Raw genomic sequence first — 23,457 nt, 5'->3', positions numbered from 1 at the left:
CCATATCTTGAAAAAATATATAAATAAATGAAAGAAAGAAAGGAAGGCATGATACTTCATTAAAAGTGCCTGCATGACCTACTGAAATCCCTGAGGATCAAATGGTCCACATGCAGTGGCTTCCCCCAGACCCAGGTGCTGTGCCCTTTGTTTTATTTTTGGAAAAGAATAAGGGTTGTATCATCTAAACCACATTTCCATTCCTGAGCCTCCAGGGAAGTCCTCCCAGATGATATGGAGCCTGCCACAGAGCCTCCACTCTCAACTTCCATTACCTTCAGACTTCATCTCTGAGTCCCCAATCCTTAAGAGCCAGGCATAAGAGCTGCAGCCGCCGCTGCAGCCGTTGAGTCATCAGGGAACCTGGGGCCCTCCTATGGTATGGCCTTAATCTGTCCTGAACCTAGGATACATACAACTGTCCCAGCCATGGAAGCTCACCCCAACACAAAGAGGGGATGTCTGCTGAGGCTTCCTGAGATACAAGCATGGGTGCATGAAGCCGAGGGGACAGGCCCCCTCTATGAGGCCTGTGGAGGGAAAGAATGGAAACCCTGTGGAGGAAGGCTGTCTCCTCCCCACCAGGCCTGCCTTCAGGGTTGAGGGTGGAATCCCACTTCCTAAGACTACAGCTGAGTCTTGGAGGCTCCCCATGTCAGGAGAAACAGGTTCTTGCCATGACTTTTCTTTCAATATCCCGTCTCAGGCCTAGGGGTGCAATGCAAGCACAGAGTCCTAAGGCCCCTTTGTAAAACTTTTATTTAGAAATCTTCCCGATATATCCTTACATATATATACACACCATCACCACATGGGTTTTTTTTTGCTAAAGAGTCACACACCCACAGTGTTGGCCTCTGGGCTGTACAAAGGTCAAGGTACCTGGAGCGGTTACTCCTCTTCTGCAGAAAAATGCAGAGACCAACGCAATTCATCACATACAGTACAACATTGACGGAAAGTGCTGGGCCCGCCCACAGAAACAATGCACTATGTACACGGGCAGGGGGCAAGTCTTCAGCAGAGGGTCACGTACCATCGAAATCACAAGTACGGCCAGACCCACCCCCAAAAGGCCGAAATAGTTGTCGGCTGACTACAGATGCTGTGCCCTTTGTTTTATTTTGGAAAAGAATAAAGGTTGTACCATCTTGTCATCTGCCATAACAAATAAAAGAATATGAATTTGTCTTAAAAGATGTGATTCCCTTCAGTGGTTATGGTCATCTTTGTTCTCAAAATGTTGTTTTGTTTTGTTTTACCTTTATGTTCTTTCCCCTTTGTACAGATGCTATTCTTGGAATGTTGCCAGTTTTTCATGGGTAACAAGGAAGGAGAGGAAGGATAAGGTCATGGGGTACAGAGGGTGAAAATAAAAATTACAGATCTTCTTTAGTTCTTACAAAGACCTAAAGACTTGCCCTTTCCTACCAGGCTTGTTTTGGGTAGTTGCATTACATTTTACACAGTCTGCCAGTGTTCCCATATCTCTTTTCCATTCTTATTACTGTCCCTGGCCTTGGAACAAGACAGAAATTAAGACAATCTGGGCTGGGTGCAATGGCTCACACCTGTGATCCCAGTGCTTCTGGAGGCAAAGGCAGGAGAATTGCTTGAAGCCAGGACTTCAAGACCAGCCTGGGCAATATAGCAAGACTCCATCTCTACCAAAAAAAAAAAAAAAAGTAAAAATTAGCCAGGTGTGGTGGCTCACACCTGTGGTCCTCCCTACTTGGGAGGCTGAGGTGAGAGGATTGCTTGAGCCCAGAGTTCAAGGCTGCAGACAGCAATGATGGCACCACTGTACTCCAGCCTGAGTGACAGAACAAGACACCGTCTCTCTCACACACACACACACACACACACACACACACACACAAATAGATAATCTGGAGAAATGAGGACAATCTCAATAACTCAGGCCAAAGCGGTTTACAATCTAAATTACCCAAATGCTGGGCAGTCAGGCACACCGGCCCACTGCCTAGGTCGTGGACTCAGGCTGCGAAACCCCACTGCAGGATTGAGATTGAGGGAAAAGAAAAAGCTCTTTACGTTCTCAAAACTGTCTACTTTCATGATCCCATTCAGTCCACACCATAGCCCTAGGAGATAGGCCAAGCCAGAGTCACATGGCAAGTCTGAAAGAAGAGGGAGCCAGAAGTTTGAGTTCTTAATAAAATATGTGATCCATCTCATAAAACCCATCCACCCATCCATACTGTGGCTACTTCTCATTCCTAACTCAAGCGAATCCACGGTGAAGCAAACAGCCTTAGATCCTACAGCAATGACTCTATCTTTAGACAGATGGGGCTCCTCACAGGATCTTCCAAACGTTGGAAAGGAACCAACCCTAATTTTCACCAAAACATGATCTGGGGAGCCTGAAATTGAATGGAGAGCCTGAGTGCTACAAAGGTGAACAATGTTGCCCCAAGCTCGAGAATTGGACCTTACTTAAAAGGAAGGGGAAAGGAGCAGACATATTCTCTGTCTGCACATGGCTGAATTAGGGCCCCATCATGGTGAGGACAAGCCACTGGGCTGAAGCCCAAACTATAAGGGGGGGCTTTCCAGACAGCCACAGTGATGAGTTCTTGCATGGCAGGACAGGGCCACAGGCTATCTCTCCTCTGACCTCGAAGGCAGAGCCTAGAGGGAGAGGGCTAGGGTGACTTAAGGGTACAATGACAGACATACAGGACTTCTGTGCAGTTTGTCCCATGGGCTTAGATGCAGGTCACAGACAGGCCTCACCTTAAGAAAACCACATCCCACCATCTGGATTGACACAGGAAATCAATGAAGCGGCAGTGGTTCATTCTACAAAAGGATTCTTCACTTTACAAAAGGACTTGCAGTGGTTATTTCTTTAAAAGATGAAGGATAAGGATGTGATTTACAAAAATTTCATGTACAACTTTCAGAGGGGAGCACTTCTATTGCATTAAACCAACCTCCCAGACGCACCCTTGATGACCAAAAGCTGCACAACTGAGGGGTGTTTAAGGTTCTGCTAAGTGAATGTGCATATGTTTGGGTCTTAGCCAGGGCCTGGTCTCTGATTGGATTTCCCATACCCTAGAAGTGAGGCTGGATCCTGGTCCTATTGAGCGCTAAAGATTCCACCAATAACTGAAGTCAAGCAAAAATTCCAAATGCAAAGCATTCATAGGACAGAGTTTGTGCTCAATTCGGAACATAGACCAGACCATCAGCAAACAGACATCTTACAGCAAAGAAATCCCTCTAAGCATCCAGGAGAATGCACAGATGGGGCTGCACATCTACTCAGCACCAGCGTACGCCCATCAGCACACTGGCATTCACTCGCCAGCATGAACAGTGATGTCGAGGAGTTGAAGCCCACATGCCCAAAATATCTCTTGCTCCATATCACTCTACTATCATTGTCCCTTTCTCTGCCTTCACACAAAGCCCGACAGGGCTTTCTCAGGGCTGCAGACACGGTCTCCACAGCCACAGGCTTAGGAAGGCAAGTCTCATTGGGGAGAAAGCAGAACTTTGATCCCCAGGGCAAAAAGTAAGGGCGACTGGGTTTCCTGACCCTCCGGCCCAGCTCATCTAGAGCAGACTGTCCACTGATCATCTTCTTCAACCAGGCCCTGAAGAAGGCACCTCGAGGCTTGTGACTCTGCAGCATCTGGCAAGCTGGATGGATCAACATAGGCCTGGGTGAAGATGGGGCTCACGAAATGGGCAGCTATTGGGTACCTATAAATATGGACAGAAGTGGCCACACAGGCCACCCCAGCCAGCTTGGGAGGGGCTAAAGGCAAGGCAGAGACTGCTGGATGCCTCAGATGAGAGCTGACAACCCCAGGTCTTAGGAAAGACAGGGATCCCAAACTCCAGGCCAAAAGCAGTGACAACTCCAGCCTCTTACTTGGGAAGGATTTGGGACTGAGGGAAGAGGGAAGACCGTGCCGTCTTCACAAAAAGTACCTACCACTTTGCTCCATTTTTCTGATCTCCTACTGGTACAGGAAACAGAAAAGCCAGCCCCAGGGTCAGTAAAGGCTTCCCAAAGTTCAGACATCCAGGAAAGTTCAAGTCCACCGCCTTGCTTCAGAGCCGCCCAATTCTCACCCCACCTGCCCTGAAGTCCACCATCCCAGCAGCCTAAGAACGCCCTCCTGGCTGAGCCTGGTGGCCCAGACCCATCACCGAGGGCCGGCTCCATCGGCGGCAGGCAGCATGGCAGGATGGAGGCTGCGGGCCGTGTGCTTGGGCGCGGGCTCCTCCGTGTAGCTGTCCGGGCTGGCTGCCCCATCCAGGGAGCTGCCGCAGCTGGAGTTGGGGGAAAGCACGTCTTGCAGGAGGTCATCTGGGGGCGCGCCGCCCCCTCCCCCACCTCCACCCCCACCAGCCCCCACCACAGGGTCCTTGCCAGTCTTGGCCCGCTGGGTGCCCTCCTCCTCCTGGTCATTGAGCAGCTTGGCCAAGAAGTTGATATACTTCATGGCCAGGCGGAGGATCTCATTCTTGCTGAGCTTCTTGTCCGGGGGATGTGTGGGGATCAGCTTGCGGAGCTCGGCAAAGGCCCCGTTCACATTCTGCTGCCGCCATCGCTCCCGGCTGTTGGTGAAGATACGCCGCACAACTTTGGTGTGGGGACCTGGAGATTAGGAGGACAAGAGTTAGGAGAATGGGCTTGAGATTCCTTCCCCAAAGGCATCTCCATACATTGGGAAACTTGGGAAGCCTAGAATGCCTACTTTCCTTTTACTTAGAAAACATCCACCCCTCAAATTCAAGTTCCTGTGCTTCCTCCTCTATGGGAACTTCCTCAACCCCTCCAGACAGATCTAACCAACCACCACGATACCGCAATCCCTGGAGTTCCATCACTCTTGATCATTACTTATGTTTCTGTGCTTGTCTCCCTCCCTGGGCTGTGATATATTTGAGGACAGGGACCGTATGTTATTCATTCATCCATTCACTTGTGCCAAGAGGCCTTACAGCTATGTCTAAGGAGACAGACTCCATTCCTATTTGACTACCCCTACCTAAATGAATGACTCTGGGCAAGTGACATAAAAACTTATGAAGTGCCTTGGCTTCATCACCTGCAAAATGGAGGTAATACTACTAAGTCATGAGTTGTTACATGGGTCTAGTACCTAACACAGGTAAAGAACTTAAGACAATGCCTGCCTCAGCTTAGCAGTCAATAAATGTTAGCTATTATTATCCATGTATCAGTTTTTTGCTAACAACCAGGCACTGTGCTAGGCACTGAGGAATAATGGTGAACTAAATTGAGTGCCTGCCCTCATGGAGCTTACATTTTAATGGGGAAACGAATATTAAAAAACAAACAAACCAGGGCTGAATTGTAATGAAAAGAAGCTCCATGTTTAGCTCCAGTGGCTGGGAAGGCTTGTCTGAGGCTGTGAAGAACCAGCCAGGCACAGGAAGGGGAGAGGAAGAAGAGTATCCAAACCAAGGGAATGCACAGGCCCTGCACTAGACAAGGCCTGAAGCCAGGCTGGCTGGAGTCCTGTGCACAAGATCAGAGTAGGCAGGGTCCAGACTCCACAGGGCCTTGCAGTAAGGCGGGGGGACTTTATCCTAAGGGTGATGGAAAGCACAGAGTAGGGGCTTAGAAAATGTCTGCTAACTGACCCATCATGGTGGCAGGTGGGGAATGGAGGGGAGAGCAGAGATCGATGCAGAAGGGCTCTCATACCCAGGAGAGAAGTGAAGACACAGCTATGCACAGCCATGGCCTATAGCTCTAGGCAGGCTTCTGAAGGCTGCCTCAGTCTCCTCATGTCTACAATCCACTGACTATGGCTTGGCCCAATAGTCACTAACATTCCATGTATAAAGACTTATGGGGCAGTGGCGGATACCAGCACACATGTCTAGGGCACTTGTGGTGTGCAAAGCACTGTGCTGTGTTCAAGACTCACTGGGGATTTGTAAAGCCAGGGGAAGACAGTGAAGGGTCCTACTAGTGCTCTTGAACTTCTGGGCTGAGGAGACTGCTTCTCTCCCTAACATCGAGGCACAAGCCAGGGTCACATAGTCCAGGAAGCTCTGAGCACTGAAGGAACTGCCAGTCCTAGGATATTTATTTTCCCTCTTCTAGTAACCCCTGGAACCAGACCTCAGAGTGTGAAAACCGAGGTAGAGGAGAAGAGCTAAGACCTCACCTAAGTCCTACTGCCCATTTTATAGCTAAGGAGACTGAGGCTGGGATGGAAGCAGACCTCACCTCAGTGATCAGTCTGTGAATCAGCTCATCCATGCCACACTTACTGCCTGATCATCTCTTTCTCTCTCCTACACGCACACAGGCATGCACATGCATGTGTGGGTGTACACACACACACACTTTTAATGGGAAGGATCACCATCCCCTGCCCATGGTACCTCTGAAGCTGCCTTTCCAAACCATAGCAGACCCTAGCCCAGCTGACTGTTTGCCAAAGGCCAGACCCAGCCTGGGAAAAACACAGCACAACTGCAGAGCAGTTCTACCCTGGGCTGCCTCTGAGGAAATTACTTGCTGCTTTCAGGCCTCCAGGCCAGACAGAGAGCATCCCTCAGTAGTGACATAGGGAGGACAGTCCCTCCACCATGGCTAATGCTGGTGATCTTGAGGGAGCTCCTAGTTGGGGAGGGGGTACTTCTGACTGCTGTCACAGCTGGAGCTAGACTACATCCAGAAGGGGAGATGGTGGGGAAGTGGTCAGGACTTATTCCAAAGCTTAAGACCAGTGTTATGAGGGTGGTCCAGGACTTAGCTGTGTGACCCAGGACTTAGCTGTGTGACCTTGATCAAGCTGGGTAACCTCTCTCAGCCTCAATTTCCTTATCTGTGAGATGTAAACAATAACATTGCCCTCATGAGCTTGTGGTAAGGAATAAACAGAAATCAAGCACACATAGTCCATGGCACATAGTAGGTGTCCAATACATGGTAGTAGCAATTCAGCAACAGGAATCCACATCAAGTCCTAACTCTAGATCTTGCATTAGTTCTACTTCTATGGACTCTTTTTGGGTTCAATCTCTAATTTCAGTGTCCCCTAGACACATCCTGCACACTCATACCCTACCCTTCGCCTACATGTCTGCCTATTCCTCTCTGGTTTTATTCCAAAGAACCACCCCCTCTCCTCACCTTCCTCTTTCCTGAATCTGTCTACCCCTCCTGGTGTCCTCTGCCTCTCTCTGGCCAGCACTGAGTAGGTGCTCGGTAAATATTGCCAACACTTATGGGTAATGACTGCCCTACACTCCTGCACACCCCACAAACCCTCGCCCCTATGCTCTGCCTCTTCTGCCTATTGTAGAAAATGCCTCATCCCTGGGGAACTTCAGGGCTGGTCCTGTCTTCTTCCTGTTTGGTACACCCACCTCTCTTAGACTAGAGAACTCCTCTCTAATCTAGCAGCAAGGCACCCCTGCCTCTCAGCCCTGCACACCTGTGCCCCAGGCTGCTTGGGTCTTTTGAAGTCTTTTCTGTTGTGCAGATCCCAGCCCCGCTCCTCTCCAGAACACCACAGAGGGCTCCATTCCAGAGGCTCCAGCTCCATACTCATATTCCTCCCACCAGTTTGGAGCATAAATCCCAGCCTTGCTCTGAGGCCTTGGGCAGCCTTCCTACAGGAGCCCCAGGCCACAGCCAAGCTGAAGTTCTGGGGGCATCTGGGTCTGGCTCAAAGTCCCTCAGCTTTGAAGTGCCTGCTCTCCTACCCCTGGTGCTGGGACCAATCTACTATACAAGGTCAACCTTGGAAAGATGGCGAGGGTCTTCCAAATCTCCCATTTATCCAAACCATCCCTGCAAGTTCAGGGAATATTCAAGTACCTCAAAGGAGCAGTGCCAAGGCCCTTCTCGGGGAATCCAGGGGGCAAGGTAGAATCCATGATGTCAGGAAGGGAACTCCAGGTCTAAGCCCAGAATGTGTTAACGGGAGACAAGGGGAGCCTACTGTGTAGGGACCTTGGAGAAAACCCTTGATGACTCCATTGCAGGGAGGAAGCAGACTCCAGACTCTAAGGAAGACTTGGGAGGAAGTGCAGGGAATCCCTGAGGGTCAGTGCCTAGAATGGGGGATCAGGGGACACTGTGTGATTCTGCGCTCACTTGGGATCCTTGCCAAAGTGTAGGAATGGAGCCTGGACTGGGGACTGGAACTAACTCCAGAGATTTGGGAACTAACTCCAGAGGTTTGGGCTAAGCGCCATTATGTGTCTCTCTCCCATGCCTCCTCTTTGCAGGACTGTGAGTGTGGTCCTGCTAGCCCCATCCAGGACTTTACTTAGCCCTAGCTCAGCTGCAGGGTGAAGGGCTTCGGCAGTTTGGGTTTGGAAAGTGGCCCGCCCATCTTTGTGAGACACCTACGGAGTAGTCCCGGATGTTCCCTCCTCCAAAGAGCTCTAACCAGCGTGAGGGGCAGGTACAACGGTGGGGTGGGGCAGACTCACCATCAGTAATCTCCATCTCATAGGGGGAAGGTCTCCTCTTCACTCGATTGTTGGTGGTGAACATAGGGAAGGCATCCGGCTCCCCAAAGAACCCGCTGTGGGAGGGAACGGGCAGATCACAAGATCCCATGTTGAGGGGAGGGGAGAAAGAGCTTCCTTAGGGATCCTCCCCACATGTCTTGAGCCCCCCACCTCTGGGCAACCCTGGTCCCTTCACATTTGAGCTGGGAATAGGCACACACAGACACACACACACACATACACACGGAATGCCCTCACTCTGTCTGTCATAAAACAAGCAAAGGGAGGAAAAGACACCTAACCACACATCCCTCCACACAAACACACAGGCACATATGCAGAAGCAGAGGTGAATAACACATGGAATAAACACAAAAATGAACACACACACACACATTCACAGATAGAAACACTCTCCATTCTCCCGCCCCGGAAACAAGCACATAATCCACACACACCTCCACTCCCAAACACGTGCCCACTCAGGCAAATGTAACCTTCACACCTGATGGTGTGCATCTTGGTCACCACAAAGGGGCACACTGTCCCCTCTCCCCACCTCACCCCACCCATAAGGGGCTGTAGATACACAACAGACAGGAAACCCTGACTCCCCTCAGCTGAAATGCTCCGCCTAGCTCTCTGCCCTCACCCACCCTAAGCTCCCCATTGCTCTGTCTCGGGTGCCCGCCAGGCTCATTGACTGCCCCACACTCTATCCCTGCCCCATCTTCCGGTTTCTATTCCAATCCTATGGCTTCTCTCCCTCATCATCACAGTAGCGCCAGCAGGGAAACGGATGCCCTGACACCAACCGGAGTACAGGCTGGGGCCAGAGACCACGGCTAGGAGCAGAGGGGCTGGGAGTGGAGGGACAGGTCAGTCCTCAGGCGGGCCCTCCAGCAGAGATTCGGGGGAGGGTGCCTCTGCCACCACCCTCAGATCCTTATCTCTTGCCTGTCCAGCTAGCGCTGAGCTTCCGAATGAATTTCACACCCTCAGCCACAAACATCTACCTCTGCTCACAGCAAAGCACATGCAGGCACACTCTTTCCTGGTACCCACGCTCAGGAGACTCCTTCCTCTCCGTCCCCCACGACACCACCACCAAGCACACCAGCCACATGCCTGCACCCGCGAAGGTGTCCACGTCCTCCTCTCGGCTTCCACACAGCCATGCACCCCGCAGCCACACGCACACTCTCTCTCACAGAAGGCCCCTCCCTCACTGGCACTCACTCGGGGGCTCCAGCTTGAGGCTCTAGAGCCACTGGGTTTAAAACGACCTCCTCTCCCTGCGCTCCACCCGCTCGGCCCCCAGGGCAGGCCGCCGCCGATGTGTAGGAGGAAACCCCGGTGGGGGTGGTCGCCCTGCCCACCCGCCCAGCCCCTGGCCCCTGGCCCCTGGCCCCTGACCTGCCGAGAGAGGCCAGCGGCTGGCTGAGGCTGTAGAGCAGCGCGCGGCCGGGGGCGGCGGGGGCAGCCAGCGCGGGAGGACTCAGCTGCACCATGCGGCCGTCGCCGGGCAGCTCCGCTGTAACCGAGGCGGGCGCGGGGGCCGGGGCGGGCCCGGGAGGTCTGCACAGCTCGGTGGTGGGCACCCGATGGCGCGCTTCGGCCGTCGCCGCGTCGCGGCCCTTTAAGTCTCTCGCGGCGCCGCCCCCACCGGCAGGGCCGCCCCCCGGGCCTCCGCGCGCGCCCAGTTCGATGACTGGGGGCTCCGCTGGGGCCGCGCGGCTCGTCTCCTTGGCGACGCCGTTCAGCAGGACCAGGTGCGGGGGGGCCATGCTGGCCTCGGCCGCGTCCCGTCCCTCTAGCTGGGGGTCACTGCGAGCCGCCTCGCTCGGCGGCCGCTCGGTCATCCTGTGGGCAGACAGACAGACAAGCGGATGCCCGCTCTGACGACCGCCCCTGACCCACCGACGTGGGCTGGGGTAAAGGGGAGAAGGGCAGAGAGAGGAACTCACGCACCGAGACGTGAGAAGAGGCAGACAAAGTTAGCGCCACGTGGGGCTAGGGCGGGAGGCCGGGTGGGGCTAGGGTGGGAGGGAAAGAGGGTCTCTGGATTGGGAGAAAGGAGGGGTGCCTGGGAGACACAGAGACTGAGGGCCAAAAGGACAGAGATGGAGGAAGACGACAGAGACACCGGAAGAAAAGGAATACAGCCAGCGACAGAAACACAGAAGGGGAAATCAGGAGGAAGGAAATGTACAAGGAGGCAAGAAAGAGATTACTCTGTCCCCTTTCTCAGACCGAAAGGGAAGAGGAGGGAACAAATTCCGGATCGTGCTCTTTGGTTTTAGCGGGGAATCTGTCAGGCAGGGGTTCGTTGCTTTGGGAACCTCTCTTGGCCTCTCAGCAATATTCCCAGCCCACCTACAGGCACACACCCAGAAACCCGGTGCGGATGGAAGTAGGGAATTAGAAAGTGGAGGCTACGAGGACTGGGATCCACTCCGCCAGAGCTGGCAGAGAATAATCCCGAGGAACCAGCTCCCTCCACACACACACACATTCGCCCCCGCTGGGGAGTGAGGGAGTGTCTGTCTACACTGAGCAAATCCACTGTGAGTCCTTTGCCCGCCCAGCGGATCTTTACTCCCACTCAGACAGAGATGAGAGGTCGCCAAGGGAAGAAGATGGTGCTGGCCCAACCTCCCTGCACAGTCCACCTCGTTCTGCTCAGCTGGACTCTGAAGTGAGGTCGAGTCTCAAAGAGAGGCCTGGCTGAGGTAGAATGGAGCTGGGCATTTGAAGGGTTCCCTGAGGCCAGTGGGGTCTGGACTCCCATCCAAGAGCAGGACAGGATGTCATGAGGCCCTTGAACTCTTCCAGCCCCCCTCACCGCCATCTCCTGCCTTGGTGTTCTTTGGGAAATGGGAGGAATACCTCCTTTATGCATTTGAAAGTGCTGTGCAAACGTTCAAGTAAACATTACTAACAAGGAGAATGGGCCAGTGAGAAAACTGCCTGGCCGAATGTCAAGTCACTCACAGCCTATCTGTGAGAGAGCCAGACCAGAGCAATAATCTCACTTTGCTCTACCCTCCTGTATTCCCAGAGCAGTGAAACCACCTTGTGCCCCCACAAGCATACTCCAAGATGACCACAGCCACTCTACTTCCCACAGGTGTGCTGGGGCTCTTCCATCACCTGGCTTCATCCAGATAGAGCTGGGCACCAGCAAGAACCAAAACAGAAAAATCAGGAGACTCAAGGGCCAGAGTTTGTGAGTTGTGAGTTGTACATATATGATCAACACCACGTAAGTTGTTTAAAATAAGCTTTCTGCTCTCTGAATTATATAATCGGGTATTTAAAAGAAGAAAACAAATACAAAAAAAAATTTACCCCCATGCAGAGTCCATCTAATCATACATAGCAGCCATTGAGCTCCCATACTGCCACTGCAATGCTCTGGACAGGAGTCATCCTAGGAACCATCCCTCCCACCCCAGAAGGGAGAATGGATCATCTGCAGCCTCCTCTGGAGCTTGGCTCAATTGCCACTAGACAGAGTCAAGATTCAGACTGCTGTACACCTTCTTTGGGAATGCCAGCCCCCCAGGTCTGGCACAGAAACCACAAAATTCCCTAAGTCCTGGTGTATACAAGCTGTAAAGGCAGTAGGTCCCTGACACTTCATTGGAAGTGAGTTTATGATTTTGGTGGAGACAATCCATAGAATGCAACCACCAAGACACCAAGGCCACTGGAAATGCACCAGAAGTATATCAGCCAGGTCCTCTTGCTCCCAGCAGCAGCGAAATGTGCCAGAAATATACCAACCCCTGGGAAACATACAAGCTTCAAGGTATTGGTTCCCTACCTCACTGCTCTCCGTCCTGACACACCGGTGTGAGCCCAGTGACCCATGCTTAAGCCCCAGCTTCTAACCGAGTGACAGTGTGCACTGCAGTTGCAGACTGAGCTCAAGCTCTGTTATGACACATTTTTACCCTCCAATTAATTCTTAGGCTCCTGCTCTAGCGGTGGATTCCTGAGAGGCAATGGGAGTACATATTCCAGATGAATTGACCCTGGCCACAAATGTCCTCTCCAGACACCTATAAATATCCCATCTCCAAGGTTCCTTGTAAGAAATATATGATTGGATCCCAGGATCTGTGGAGGACCTCTCCCGGCTCCTCCCCACATTTTAGGAAAATCCTGCCGGTTTAGGATTACCAGCCAGAGGTCCATGCCCCAAAGAAGCCACTCACAAACACTGATGGTTGTTGGCGACTAAGCTGCATCACTTGATTTGGATTACAGAAAGGAACGCCCGAGAGATTTTGTTTGTTTTTATTTGGGGAGAATGAAGGAGGAGGGAGATTTTAGACTGAATCGTTCTAGAGTATTTGACGACTACAGCTCCTCTCTCTTTGTACTACGGAGACCCTGCTTATAGCCCCCAACAGGAAATCCTCATCTGCAGTTGCCAGACAGCCAGAATATTTCCACCTGTGCCAGAACAAGACAGAAGACCCCAGGAGATTCTTCCTGGGGACAGGTCTCAAGCAGACCCAATCCCCCATACAGAGAATTTCTTAGATGAAAACAGCCTCAGGCCCTTAGACCCAGCCTCCGGTCTCTCTTCTGGGCCCACACCAGCACAACACCCTGGAGAAGCCCCAAGCCTGCACAAGTACCAAACCCACCAGGGAACAGCACCACCATCCTCGCCTCTACTGGAGAAGAGGGGTGTTCCTGCCTCCCCATCCTAGGCCTCAGGCCTGGGATCAGGGTCCACTCGAGCTGGGACTGCACTAGCCAGGAAGGCTGCCGCCTTCCTCCTGCGGGAGCTCCAGGCACAGTCTGCACCACCCGGATACAGCCGCCCCAAAGTTACCGGCCTTGGGAAACGTCCACAGAACCGGGACCAATGGGAACGGCCTGGACGACTAAGTCCAACTAGCTGGTTTTACCCAGGGTGGAAAAGGGAAAAAGCCGCTGAATGCCACAGAGGCAGCTACAGCAGTCAGATCCCGATTCCAAGCTCTGGCTGGTCCTCCCCTCCCCCCACCCCCAATCTGAGAATGGGCTCTCCTCTGTCCTGAGCCTTCCTCACCCCAGGCCGGAACACAAGGCCTTCCTAGACACCGTTTCCACTGGCACCATTCCCCTGAAAACTCACCTGGGGCATATTTAGAGAGACCGGCCCCTCTGAATAGGATCTCCACTCCGCCGGAAAGGGGCGGAAGCCGAGGAAGAGGATGCAGACCCGGGTCTTTGCTTTCCCCCTTTTTCGCTGAGAGGCCTGCAGTTACGCTGCGGTGTGGTCCTGGGCGATCTGCCGCGCCCAAAGCGAGTTTCCAGGAAAGATAGGGGTGGAGAGAAAGAGGCAGGGCAAGAGGGAGGGAGAGAGAGAAATGGGGGTCAATGGCTGGGAATTACCTCCTGTCCCCAACCAACCAGTCCAGGGAATCGCAAACAGCTTTCCGCCCCCAACCTGCAGGTGTTTGGAGCCTTTCCTCTACCCCCTCCTCCCCCCACCCGCCTTAAAAAACCCTATACATGACCAATCAGGAATAGCTATTTAGTCCAACAGCAACAACAACCCCTCCCGACAGGCTGTCTGGAACATTTTCGAACCCTCCAACTGGGATCGGTCTGGTTCAGTGTTTGTTTTCTAAGCAGGGAGGTGTCTACGCGGTTGCCTCCGCAGCCAGGTCTCCGGCTGCCGCTACACCGCGAAGGGATAGTCCCGGGCCTGGATGGGCAGAGGTCCGTGTTGGGAAAGGCGAATAGTCTTCAGACTCTGGTCGGTGGGACAGAACCTTGAAGTCCCCCCCACCTCATTCTCTCTCTGACCCCCATCCACCCACCTCCAGCCCAAAGCGAAACCAGAACCCAATTCCAGGGGCTGTACTTTCCTACAGAAATGGAGTTGGGAAGGAGGCTTGGAGAGAGATATCTCATCTGTTCAGGTCCTTTCTCGTCTCCCTACTGATTAAGAGAAAGAAGAAAGAGAGAGGAAGAGAGAGACAGAAAAAGAAAAGGAAATAAAGACCAACAAAGGGGGAAAGAAAGAAACAAAGGGGAAAAGTCCCCCACCTTCCCCTCCACCACCCCTACGAAATGATTTTCGATTTTTCGGGGTTTAGACAGAGTAAGGGAAAATTCTAATGATTTGTTACAGCAATAAACAAGGTAAAAGGAAAGGAGGTAAAAACAAACCCGACACTACTTTCAAGGATGTAGCAGGATTGAGCTTGCTTTTATTTTTTCCTAGTGGATTTTGTTTAATTTGTTTTGCCTAAATCGTCAGGCTTATGATCACACATCGAAGTCTTGGATTAACTGCGAAGGCCTCCTTCTATTTGCCGCGGCTTTGGTGGACATATAGGAATAATTCTTCCCTGGATTGCAATACAATGCGGAAGATTTTCTTTCTCCTCTTCTAATCCAAAAGAGGGGAGGGGAGGAAAGAAGAGGGGAATCCATCCATTCCCGGCGTGTTCGCGGGGGGTTAATGTTGCGTGTTCGCTGGGGGTTAATGTTTGCCTTATGACCAAGTCTCTGTGTCCGTGCCTCTCTCCATTTTCTCTTCCTGCCTCAAACCCAGCAACTTAGAAAACGGCTGTAGCGGAAAAAAACCCGCTGCTTTGTTCTCCCGCCAAAGGAGCCAAAAGGGACAAACTGCTGCGCTCTGGGATGATTATTTTAATTAAAATAGATGTTAATGATGACGACTGTGATGGTGATGGAATTAGCAATTACAATAATTGACAAAACAAAATTCTTTCAACCCGAGCTAGGGCCCCACTAACCCGGTCCCTCCCAGAGCCCGGATTCGGCCTCGGTCTCGGATGCGACGGGTATCAGACCCAAGCGGCAACGTCGCTCACCCGAAGAGGGGGCGGGAAAATCTTCCCTGGAGGTGATCCCGAATGTCCCCACCCGAGGCTCGAGGCCTGGTGAATGTGCCCATTGTCCTTTCGGGGCCTCTCCCTTGGAGCCCGGCGGCCGCACCCACGAAACTGACCAGAAATGGACGAAGCCGGAGTGCAGCGGGAACCGAAGCCCGCAGCTACCGGCTCGAAGGCGCCGGCCTCGGCGAGCGCTGCTCAGCTTCAAGCCTGGAGGAGCCTCCCACTCACCAACGAACCCCTCAAACACCAAGGCACAGGCGGGCCTCCGGGCAGAGCAGCCGCCGACCGGGCGCTGTCCGCCCACCCAAGCCAACAACTGGCTCCCGAATACATCATAATTTGGAATAAAATGTGAAATCCCGCTCCCCGCCCCCATGCCGCCGCCCCCACCAGCGCCTCGATCTCTCGCTCGCCCTCCCCCCACTCCCGCCCCCAGCGATTTGCAAACGCACCTCTAAAGGACACAGGCACACAGGCATACAACTCAGTGCGGACAGGACCACACAGGGTCCAGCCCCACAGAAGGGCAGCAAACAAACACCACCTAGCACTGCCCCAGAAGCCGACTTGGTCAGCCCCGCACACTGCCCAACAGGACACAACGAAATCAGTCAAACGCAGCGGCTCACGGACACACAATCCAGCACAGTCGGGATCACACACGCCCGACATAACGACGACACCACCCAAACACAGTCGCAGGGGCCACACACCCCCACACACAGAACCAGATCCCTGCTGAGAACACCAACGGAGCACAATCGTACGCAACGAAGAAAACGCAGAAGGGCCTCGAAGGGTCCACATCTACACACCCCAACCGCGCAGGCACACCACACTCGGACACAGAGCCTGTCGCCAAGAAGACCACACTTAGAAGCAGCCAACGCCGCCCACAGTTCTCATGAACGCACTCTCACAATCCCACCGCATGCACACAACCACGAAGAAGAAATGAAAACCAACCACAGCCTCGCGCATTTCTGTATATTGCGTAAGGAAAAGGGGGAAGGAAGGAAGAGAGTCTCCGAGGCGGGAGGGGCGGCGGCAGCCGGGGCGGGGGCGTCCGTGGAAAATGCCCCCCCACCCCCCTGCCATCGAAAGGAACCGAGGGAAAGGGAGCGAAGACCTCTTTTGCGGACGTGGGGAAAAAGAGGAGGAAATTGATGAAGAATTCGGTGGGAGGCCGCGGGTTGCTTTTCCCCTAGAAAAAGGCCAGAATGCTCACGTTTTTCCGCTACGGGGGTACGCGTGTGGCCATTTTGAGGCCCGGTCCTGAGCGGCGGCGGCCCGGCCCCTCCCGCGGCCCCCGCTCCCCCGCCCGCCCCGCGCCCGCCCCGCGCCCGCCCGGCCCCTCCACCGACGCGCTGTAATCCCACTCACGTTCCAGGCCTCGTTAGCATGGGCCGAGGCGCGCCGGGGCCGTGTGCGCCGCAGAGATAAGGCACTGCCGCGGGTCCGCCCGCCCCCGATAAGCGCCTCGGCCATTATGGGCCAAATGATTCATTTTAATTTGGCAATTTCACCAGAGGGAGTGGGGACTGGTTGAGCGGCGCTAGGACCGGCTCCGGAACGCGCTGCGGGGAGCGTTGGACGCGCTGTCTAGGACCCAGCAGATCCAGCCCCCATCTCGAATCCCAAGGCCTCTCAGTAACCCCAGCTTCCCACAACCTCAGTCCCTTAACCTTTCAGACACCTTTCTTCAGCGACTCTCACCCCAGCACTCTGTCCCTACCTCTGAAGACCACCATGATACCAAAATCGTCACCTCCCAGGGCTTCTTTCTTATTCTTCCTCCAGTGTCCCAGACACCCAGATTTCAATGGGCAGTCTCCCTATCCCAGAAAGCTCCCCAGCCCTTCCCTACCTCTTCACCCCCTTCTAAAATAGAGCCGGTAACTCAAATCCATGGGCTCTACGGCAGCCTGGCAGAACCCCTGTCAATAGGGACATAAAATGCCTATTCTGCTAGGTTTCAGGCTGAGCCCAGAGCCCAGGAACACTGCTCCCCACATGGTATTTTAAAAAAAAAAAAAAAGTTTAATCTAGCGACTGTAACACTATTCTAGGCATTCTGCAAATACTAATCTACTCTTCACAAACAATCCTGAGAAGTTGGATCCTTAATTTACAGAAGAGAAAACTGAGGCACAGAAAGTCAAAGTAACTTTTCGAATGATACATAGCTAGTGCTTGGTGGAGTCCGCCTTGGAAGGAAATTTGACACGGAGTCTTCTCTGCGGCTCAGCTGATGAAGAGGGGCAGCCAAAACCTAGCCAGGGAAAGGGACCTGGGCTCAACTCATTGCAGAGACCAGGGTCTTTACTGTGGGGTAGAAATCTGAGTTCAGTGCCAGCTGGATGATGCGCTCAGCCCACGGAGGTCTCTGGGTTCATTCTTTCATGGTGGAGTGGAAAGAACACATGTTCGAATTTTAGTCACTGATCTCTGAACCTCAGTTTTCTCATTTGTAAAATGGGGAGATAATGTCGACGTCACAAAGTTATGAGAACTAACTTATATGACCTTTAAAAGGTGGTGGTGAGGATAATAATGTATGGAACGTCACTCAGTCCATAGCCCAGGAAAACATCATATGCACTTGCATGGGAGTTCTGGTTATCATCATAGAGAAAGAAATTAAGACATAGAGAGATGTGACTTAGCCAAAACTTACAGTAACCCAAAGGAAAAGCCAGGACCCAAACTTTGGTGTCCAATTCCCAGTCCACAACTCTACTTTCCATGCCAGGCTGATTTGTCCTTCTAGTATCTCTGCTTTTGAGCTTTTTTTGGAGCCTGAGAACTGGGGGAAAACCCCTACTCTGGTAACAAACTGAGTCCCAGTCAAAGACTGAGCAGAGAGCATGGCCCCAGTCTGGGATCTGGCTTCTCCTTGGTCATCAGGTTGACCCTCTGAGAAGATACAGTTAATTCAGTGCCGCCTGTCCCCTCTGTTCCTCCTGTGCTCTCTGAAGGAAGTCAGGCTGTCATGGGGATACAGATAACTCTCACAGAATCCCACGTCCTAAGAAAAAGTCTAGTTCCCCCCTACCATAAGGCCTTTGCTTGGCTCCATCACTTATTAGAAAATGAGAGTCATATAATTCTGAGTCTGAAACACAACTCTGCCATTCCTGGGCTGTGGGACCCTTGGAGAAGTGATTTCATGACTCTGAGCCACTGTAAAAACAGGCTAGCCATTCCCATATGGGAGAGCCCAGGTGGGGACTGCTTCTCTGAGAAAATGAGGCCTGGACTGAGATCTAAGAGTGAAATTTGGGGGTGCGAAGAAGGGGGGTGGGGAGAAGCATCAGTAAACAGAACCTTCCAGGTGGGCTGAGGAAACAGCTGGACCAAGGGCTAGAACAGAAGGGTGGTAGGTTCGTGAAAAGAATAGAAAAGTGTCCAGTATGGCTGGAGCATGCTTGTGGACAAGTTAAAAGATTTTTTGACATTTTTTTGTTTGTTTGGTTTGAAGGTGGGGGTGGTACCTTGTATAGAATAAGATTTGCATTTCTAGAAAGTTCTTTGGATGAAGTGTGGAGGGGGAAGGACTCTGGGAGGCCAGTTGTGGAGCCAATGCAGTGGTTAGGGGAAGCGGATTAGAGCTTGGACCACTGTGCTGGCAGAAGAGATGACAAGAGGCAAGTGAAGATGACATGTATTTGGGGTATAAAACTGGGTTTATAATAATTGGATTTGGGCCAGGCATGGTGGCTCATGCCTCTAATTCCAGCACTTTGGGAGGCCCAGGCAGGCGGGTCACGAGGTCAAGAGATCGAGACCATCCTGGCCAACATGATGAAACCCTGTCTCCACTAAAAATACAAAAATTAGCTGGGTGTGGCAGCGCATGCCTGTAGTCTCAGCTACTCAGGAGGCTGAGGCAGGAGAATCACTTGAACCCAGGAGGCAGAGGTTGCAGTGAGCCGAGATCGCGACACTGCACTCCAGCCTGGCGACAGAGCGAGACTCTGTCTCAAACAAACAAACAAAAAAAGAATTGGGTTTGGGGGGATGAGGGAGAGGAAGGAATCCAGGAAAACCCCTGGGTTTCTGGCTGTCCTGCAGAGCTAGTGGTGGTTATTCCTGGAGATGGGGAACCTGGAGGCCGAGGGGACATGGGGAGGGCTTATGTATTTGGTTTTGAACTCCTTAAGTTTAGATGCCTTTGAGACACCTGCAGACTGTTGGATTATTTTACAGGGCATTAAATGTCCCCAGCCAGCACCTCCAAGGAAGGTGTCCTTTCCTGTGGTGAAGGAATATGGACAGGTGGAAAGGCGTTTCTCAGCCCTGTGGCAGAGGGTGTGCCCAGGCCTCCATCTGTGGAGCGAGGAGGTGACGTTCACCAACCCTCCAATTCCACACATTTGTTCTCTGCCAAGCTCCAGATTCTGACAGTCAGGCAGCCACTCCCGACCTCATCCACCAAACCCCTGCCAGGGGCTGGGGGCTCATGACGTCTACATCTGCCCCCTCCCCTGTTTCCGATGGTCAGTGGAAAAACGGAAACTGTGCGCTAAGCGGGGCGCTGCCTGAAATAGCATCTGGTGCCTGTCGGTCAGCGAGTTGTCCGAGCGTCCACGAGAGAGTGACAGGCCGGGGCCCAGCCAGGAAATGCCACCCCTCCTCCACCCGCCCCAAACAGAGGCCCCAGTCGGGCAGGAAACCCGGAGCGCCTGGGGTGGGGGTGGCGAGGAGGGAGGGGAGGTTGAGACCCAGACTGGTAAGTCTGGAGTCTGGAACTGGGGCAGCAAGAGCAGGGGACAAGAACAGGCTAGCTAGGCTCTGGCCCTGAGGCCGTTGTTCCCCACCACCAAAGGTTGGGTTCTCCCTAAACCCCAAAGCCAAGCCTCTTACCATTTTTCAAGTGTTTCTGCCTGCCCTCTCTGAGTACTGGACTATCTCTGAGCTTCTCCCCTGAGCTTCTTCTCCGGAAAGATGCCGTGCATGCACTCTGATGAGCAGCCGAGTTTATTTTTAACAAATCTACACTGCAGTTACTGTGTGACAAGTACTGTCCTAGGCACTTTGTAAGTATTAATTCAGTTAATCCTTGCAAGAACCTAATGAAGTAGGGACTACTCCATTTTGTAGGTAGCACAGAGAGGTTGAGCAACTTGCAGAGAACACCCAGCAGGTAAGTGGTGGAGGCAAAATTCACACCTAGGGCAGTCTGGCTTCAGGCCACAGTGCTTCGAAAGCAGCAAAGCAAGCACAATGGTCAGGCAGACCTGAGCTCCTATCCCTGCTCCCCTAGTTGCCAGCTGTATGATACCAGGCAAATTACTTAATCTCTGAGGTTCACTTTCCTTATTTGCAGAAGAGAGGTGCTCATTTTCCATACATAATACTGTTTATATAAGGATTATTTTTAATGAGGAAAATTTCAATTTGAGGAAATGTCATTATTTCCCTCTTCCACTTTCAAAGGACTATTCTCTCCATTTTTGCCTCTGTCTCTTGCCCTGGAAGAACCTCTACCCCATCAGTAAGCAGGCCTCAAGAATTCCAAGCTTGGGAGTCACGTCTGTGCTTCCAAATCCCAACACTGCTGTCAGAATTCTCAGGGATGGAAGGAACTTCACTCTCAGTGGCTCTCAAAGTGGATGGTCAGCATCACCAAGGAACCTGTTAGAAAAGCAAATTCTCAGGCCTCACCCCAGGCCTACTACTACTACTCTGAGGGTGAGGCCCAGCAATTTGTTTTCACAAGCCTTCCTGATGATTTCTGACACACACACAAAATTTGAGAACCACTTCTCTAGTTTACAACCCCCATCTGTAGCAAAGGCCAAAGTAAAATTGTGTTAAGAAAACACCGTGCTTTTTTTTTTTTTGAGACAGAGTTTCACTCTGTCTCCCAGGCTGGAATACAGTGGTGTGATCTCGGCTCACTGCAACCTCTGCCTCCTGGGTTCAAGCAATTCTCCTGCCTCGGCCTCTGAGTAGCTGGGACTACAGGTGCACGCCGCCACGCCCAGCTAATTTTTTTTTTTTTTTTTTTTTTGAGACAGAGTCTCCCTCTGTCACCCAGGCTGGAGTGCAATGGCACAATTTTGGCTCACCACAACCTCTGCCTCATGAGTTCAAGCAATTCTTGTGCCTCAGCCTCCCAAGAAGCTGGGACTACAGGCATGCATCACCACGCCCAACTAATTACTTATATTTTTAGTAGAGACAGGGTTTTACCATGTTGGCCAGGCTGGTCTCGAACTCCTGACTTCAGGTGATCTGCCCGCCTTGGCCTTCCAAAGTGCTGGGATTACAGGCATGAGCCACCACACCCGGCCTTTTTTGTATTTTTAATAGAGATGAAGTTTCACCATGTTAGCCAGGCTGGTCTCAAACTCCTGACCTCAGGTGATCTGCCAATCTCAGCCTCCCAAAGTGCTGGGATTACAGGCATGAGCCACCGCCCCCGGCCTGTGCTTTTTAATGTTTCAAAGCCATTTCCCTTTCCCTAACCCATGCGGAAGACCAAAGCATACAGAAGACCGAAGTTGCTTTCCAGACTTACAGAAGAGATAGTGTCTAAACTTAACTGTCCTCATGAGCAGAGAACCCCAATAGCTCTGCCATCAATGATTTTATTCCCAGAGCTGTTAGAAAAGGACAGAACATGTGCATAGCCACCAGTTCTCTGGCTAGCAAATAGTCGTTGATGCTCACTGAGACAGAGTCCTGGCCCAGGAGTACACATTAATACATGTGGACAAGACTCCTGGGACCCTGAAGGGGACTCTATGTCCTGGGCACTGCCATGTGTGCCTGCACTGCTTCCTGCTTCTGCCTCTGTTCTGTCTCTTGATCCTCCACTATAACCTGCCGGGCTGCTTGTGTGATCCCCACTTTAAAAATGAGGAAACAGGCTCATCTCACCCAGTCACTCACTTGGTATACATCCAAGTCAGCTTAGCCCCGGTGTCTTCTCCATTCCTGCTGGCTAGAATGAACTATGTGTTACTTTGGGAGAACTGTTTCAAAATCTTGAACACTTTGGATAGCATTGTGATATCCCCCGGTTTAAATCCTTTGACCTTAAAGAAGATAAATAGCCAAACTTATCATGAAAAGATTCTTCAACTTGTATTAAGGAAACAGAAATTAAAACCACAATGAGATGCCATGACACATCCACTAAAATGATTAAAATTTAAAAGACTCACAATACCAAGTATTGCTGAGGATGTGAAGGAGCAACTGGAGTTCTCCAGCAACATTGTTGAAGGAAATGCAAAAATTACTCAACCACTTTGGAGAACTCTTTCGCAGTTCCTATGAATGTGCAGTTTATAAACACACATTTACTGAGACAGCTGAAAAATATATATCCACAAGAACACCTGTACATTAATAGTGATAGAACCCTTATTTGTAAAGCAAAAAACAACAAACAATTCAACTATCCATCAACAGGTGAATGGTAAACAAATTGTGGTACATTCATGTAATAGAACACTACTCAGCAATAAAAAAGAAACAAATTACTGACAAATGCCAGAATATAGACCTCTCAACAACAGGCTCAGTGAAAGAGGCCAGACACAAAAGACTATTTAGCATATGATTCCATTTATATGAAACTCTAGAAAAAGCAAAGCTTTTTTTTTTTTGAGACAGAGTTTCACTCTTATCACCCAGGCTGGAGTGCAATGGCGCCATCTGGGCTCACGGCAACCTCCGCCTCCTGGGTTCAAGCGATTCTCCTGCCTCAGCCTCCCAAGTAGCTGGGATTATAGGTGCCTGTCACCACTCCCAGCTAATTTTTGTATTTTTAGTAGACACGGAGTTTCACCATGTTGACCTCAGATGATCCGCCTGCGTCAGCCTCCCAAAGTGCTGGGATTACAGGCGTGAACCACTGTGCCCGGTTGCAAAGCTAATTTCTAATGGCAAAGCTCAGATCAGGGGTGATGGAAGAGGACATATGACTGCAAAGAGGCACAGGGAACTTTCTGCATAAAGGAAATATTCTATATCTTGATTGTGGTGGTGGTTATATGAGTGTATGCATTTGTCAAAACTCAACAAACTGTAGACTAAAATGAGTACATCTTATTGTATGTAAATTATGCCTCAA

General features: G+C 51.7%; 1 protein-coding gene and 1 long non-coding RNA gene across 11 annotated transcripts in view; one reads left to right on the top strand and one right to left on the bottom strand.

Moving 5' to 3' along the window:
• TAL1 (TAL bHLH transcription factor 1, erythroid differentiation factor) overlaps window positions 1-16,686 on the bottom strand; it is a 31,552-nt gene extending 14,866 nt beyond the window's left edge. The window contains exons 1-6 of one of the 10 annotated variants that reach the window (XR_001721229.4): window positions 15,821-16,584; window positions 13,631-15,145; window positions 9,910-10,356; window positions 8,473-8,567; window positions 3,974-4,642; window positions 741-3,675 (exon numbers count right to left, since the gene is read on the bottom strand). Coding sequence is in view for 8 of the 10 variants with exons in the window: in XM_016962622.4 (XP_016818111.1) it covers window positions 4,188-4,642; window positions 8,473-8,567; window positions 9,910-10,355 (996 nt within the window). In the remaining 2 variants the exon portion in view is untranslated. The other 9 variants (XM_016962622.4, XR_010146656.1, XM_009457084.4 and 6 more) reach the window with 9 other exon arrangements.
• LOC112204370 (uncharacterized) lies at window positions 10,248-15,185 on the top strand. Its single transcript, XR_002937945.3, has 2 exons — window positions 10,248-10,489; window positions 11,624-15,185. It is a non-coding gene; the product is annotated as an uncharacterized LOC112204370 (long non-coding RNA).
• Window positions 16,687-23,457: the final 6,771 nt, after the last annotated feature.

This window comes from Pan troglodytes, chromosome 1, assembly GCF_028858775.2.
Source record: "Pan troglodytes isolate AG18354 chromosome 1, NHGRI_mPanTro3-v2.0_pri, whole genome shotgun sequence".
Taxonomy (NCBI): Eukaryota; Metazoa; Chordata; class Mammalia; order Primates; family Hominidae; genus Pan; species Pan troglodytes.
This window is presented reverse-complemented; position numbering and strand designations above follow the sequence as displayed.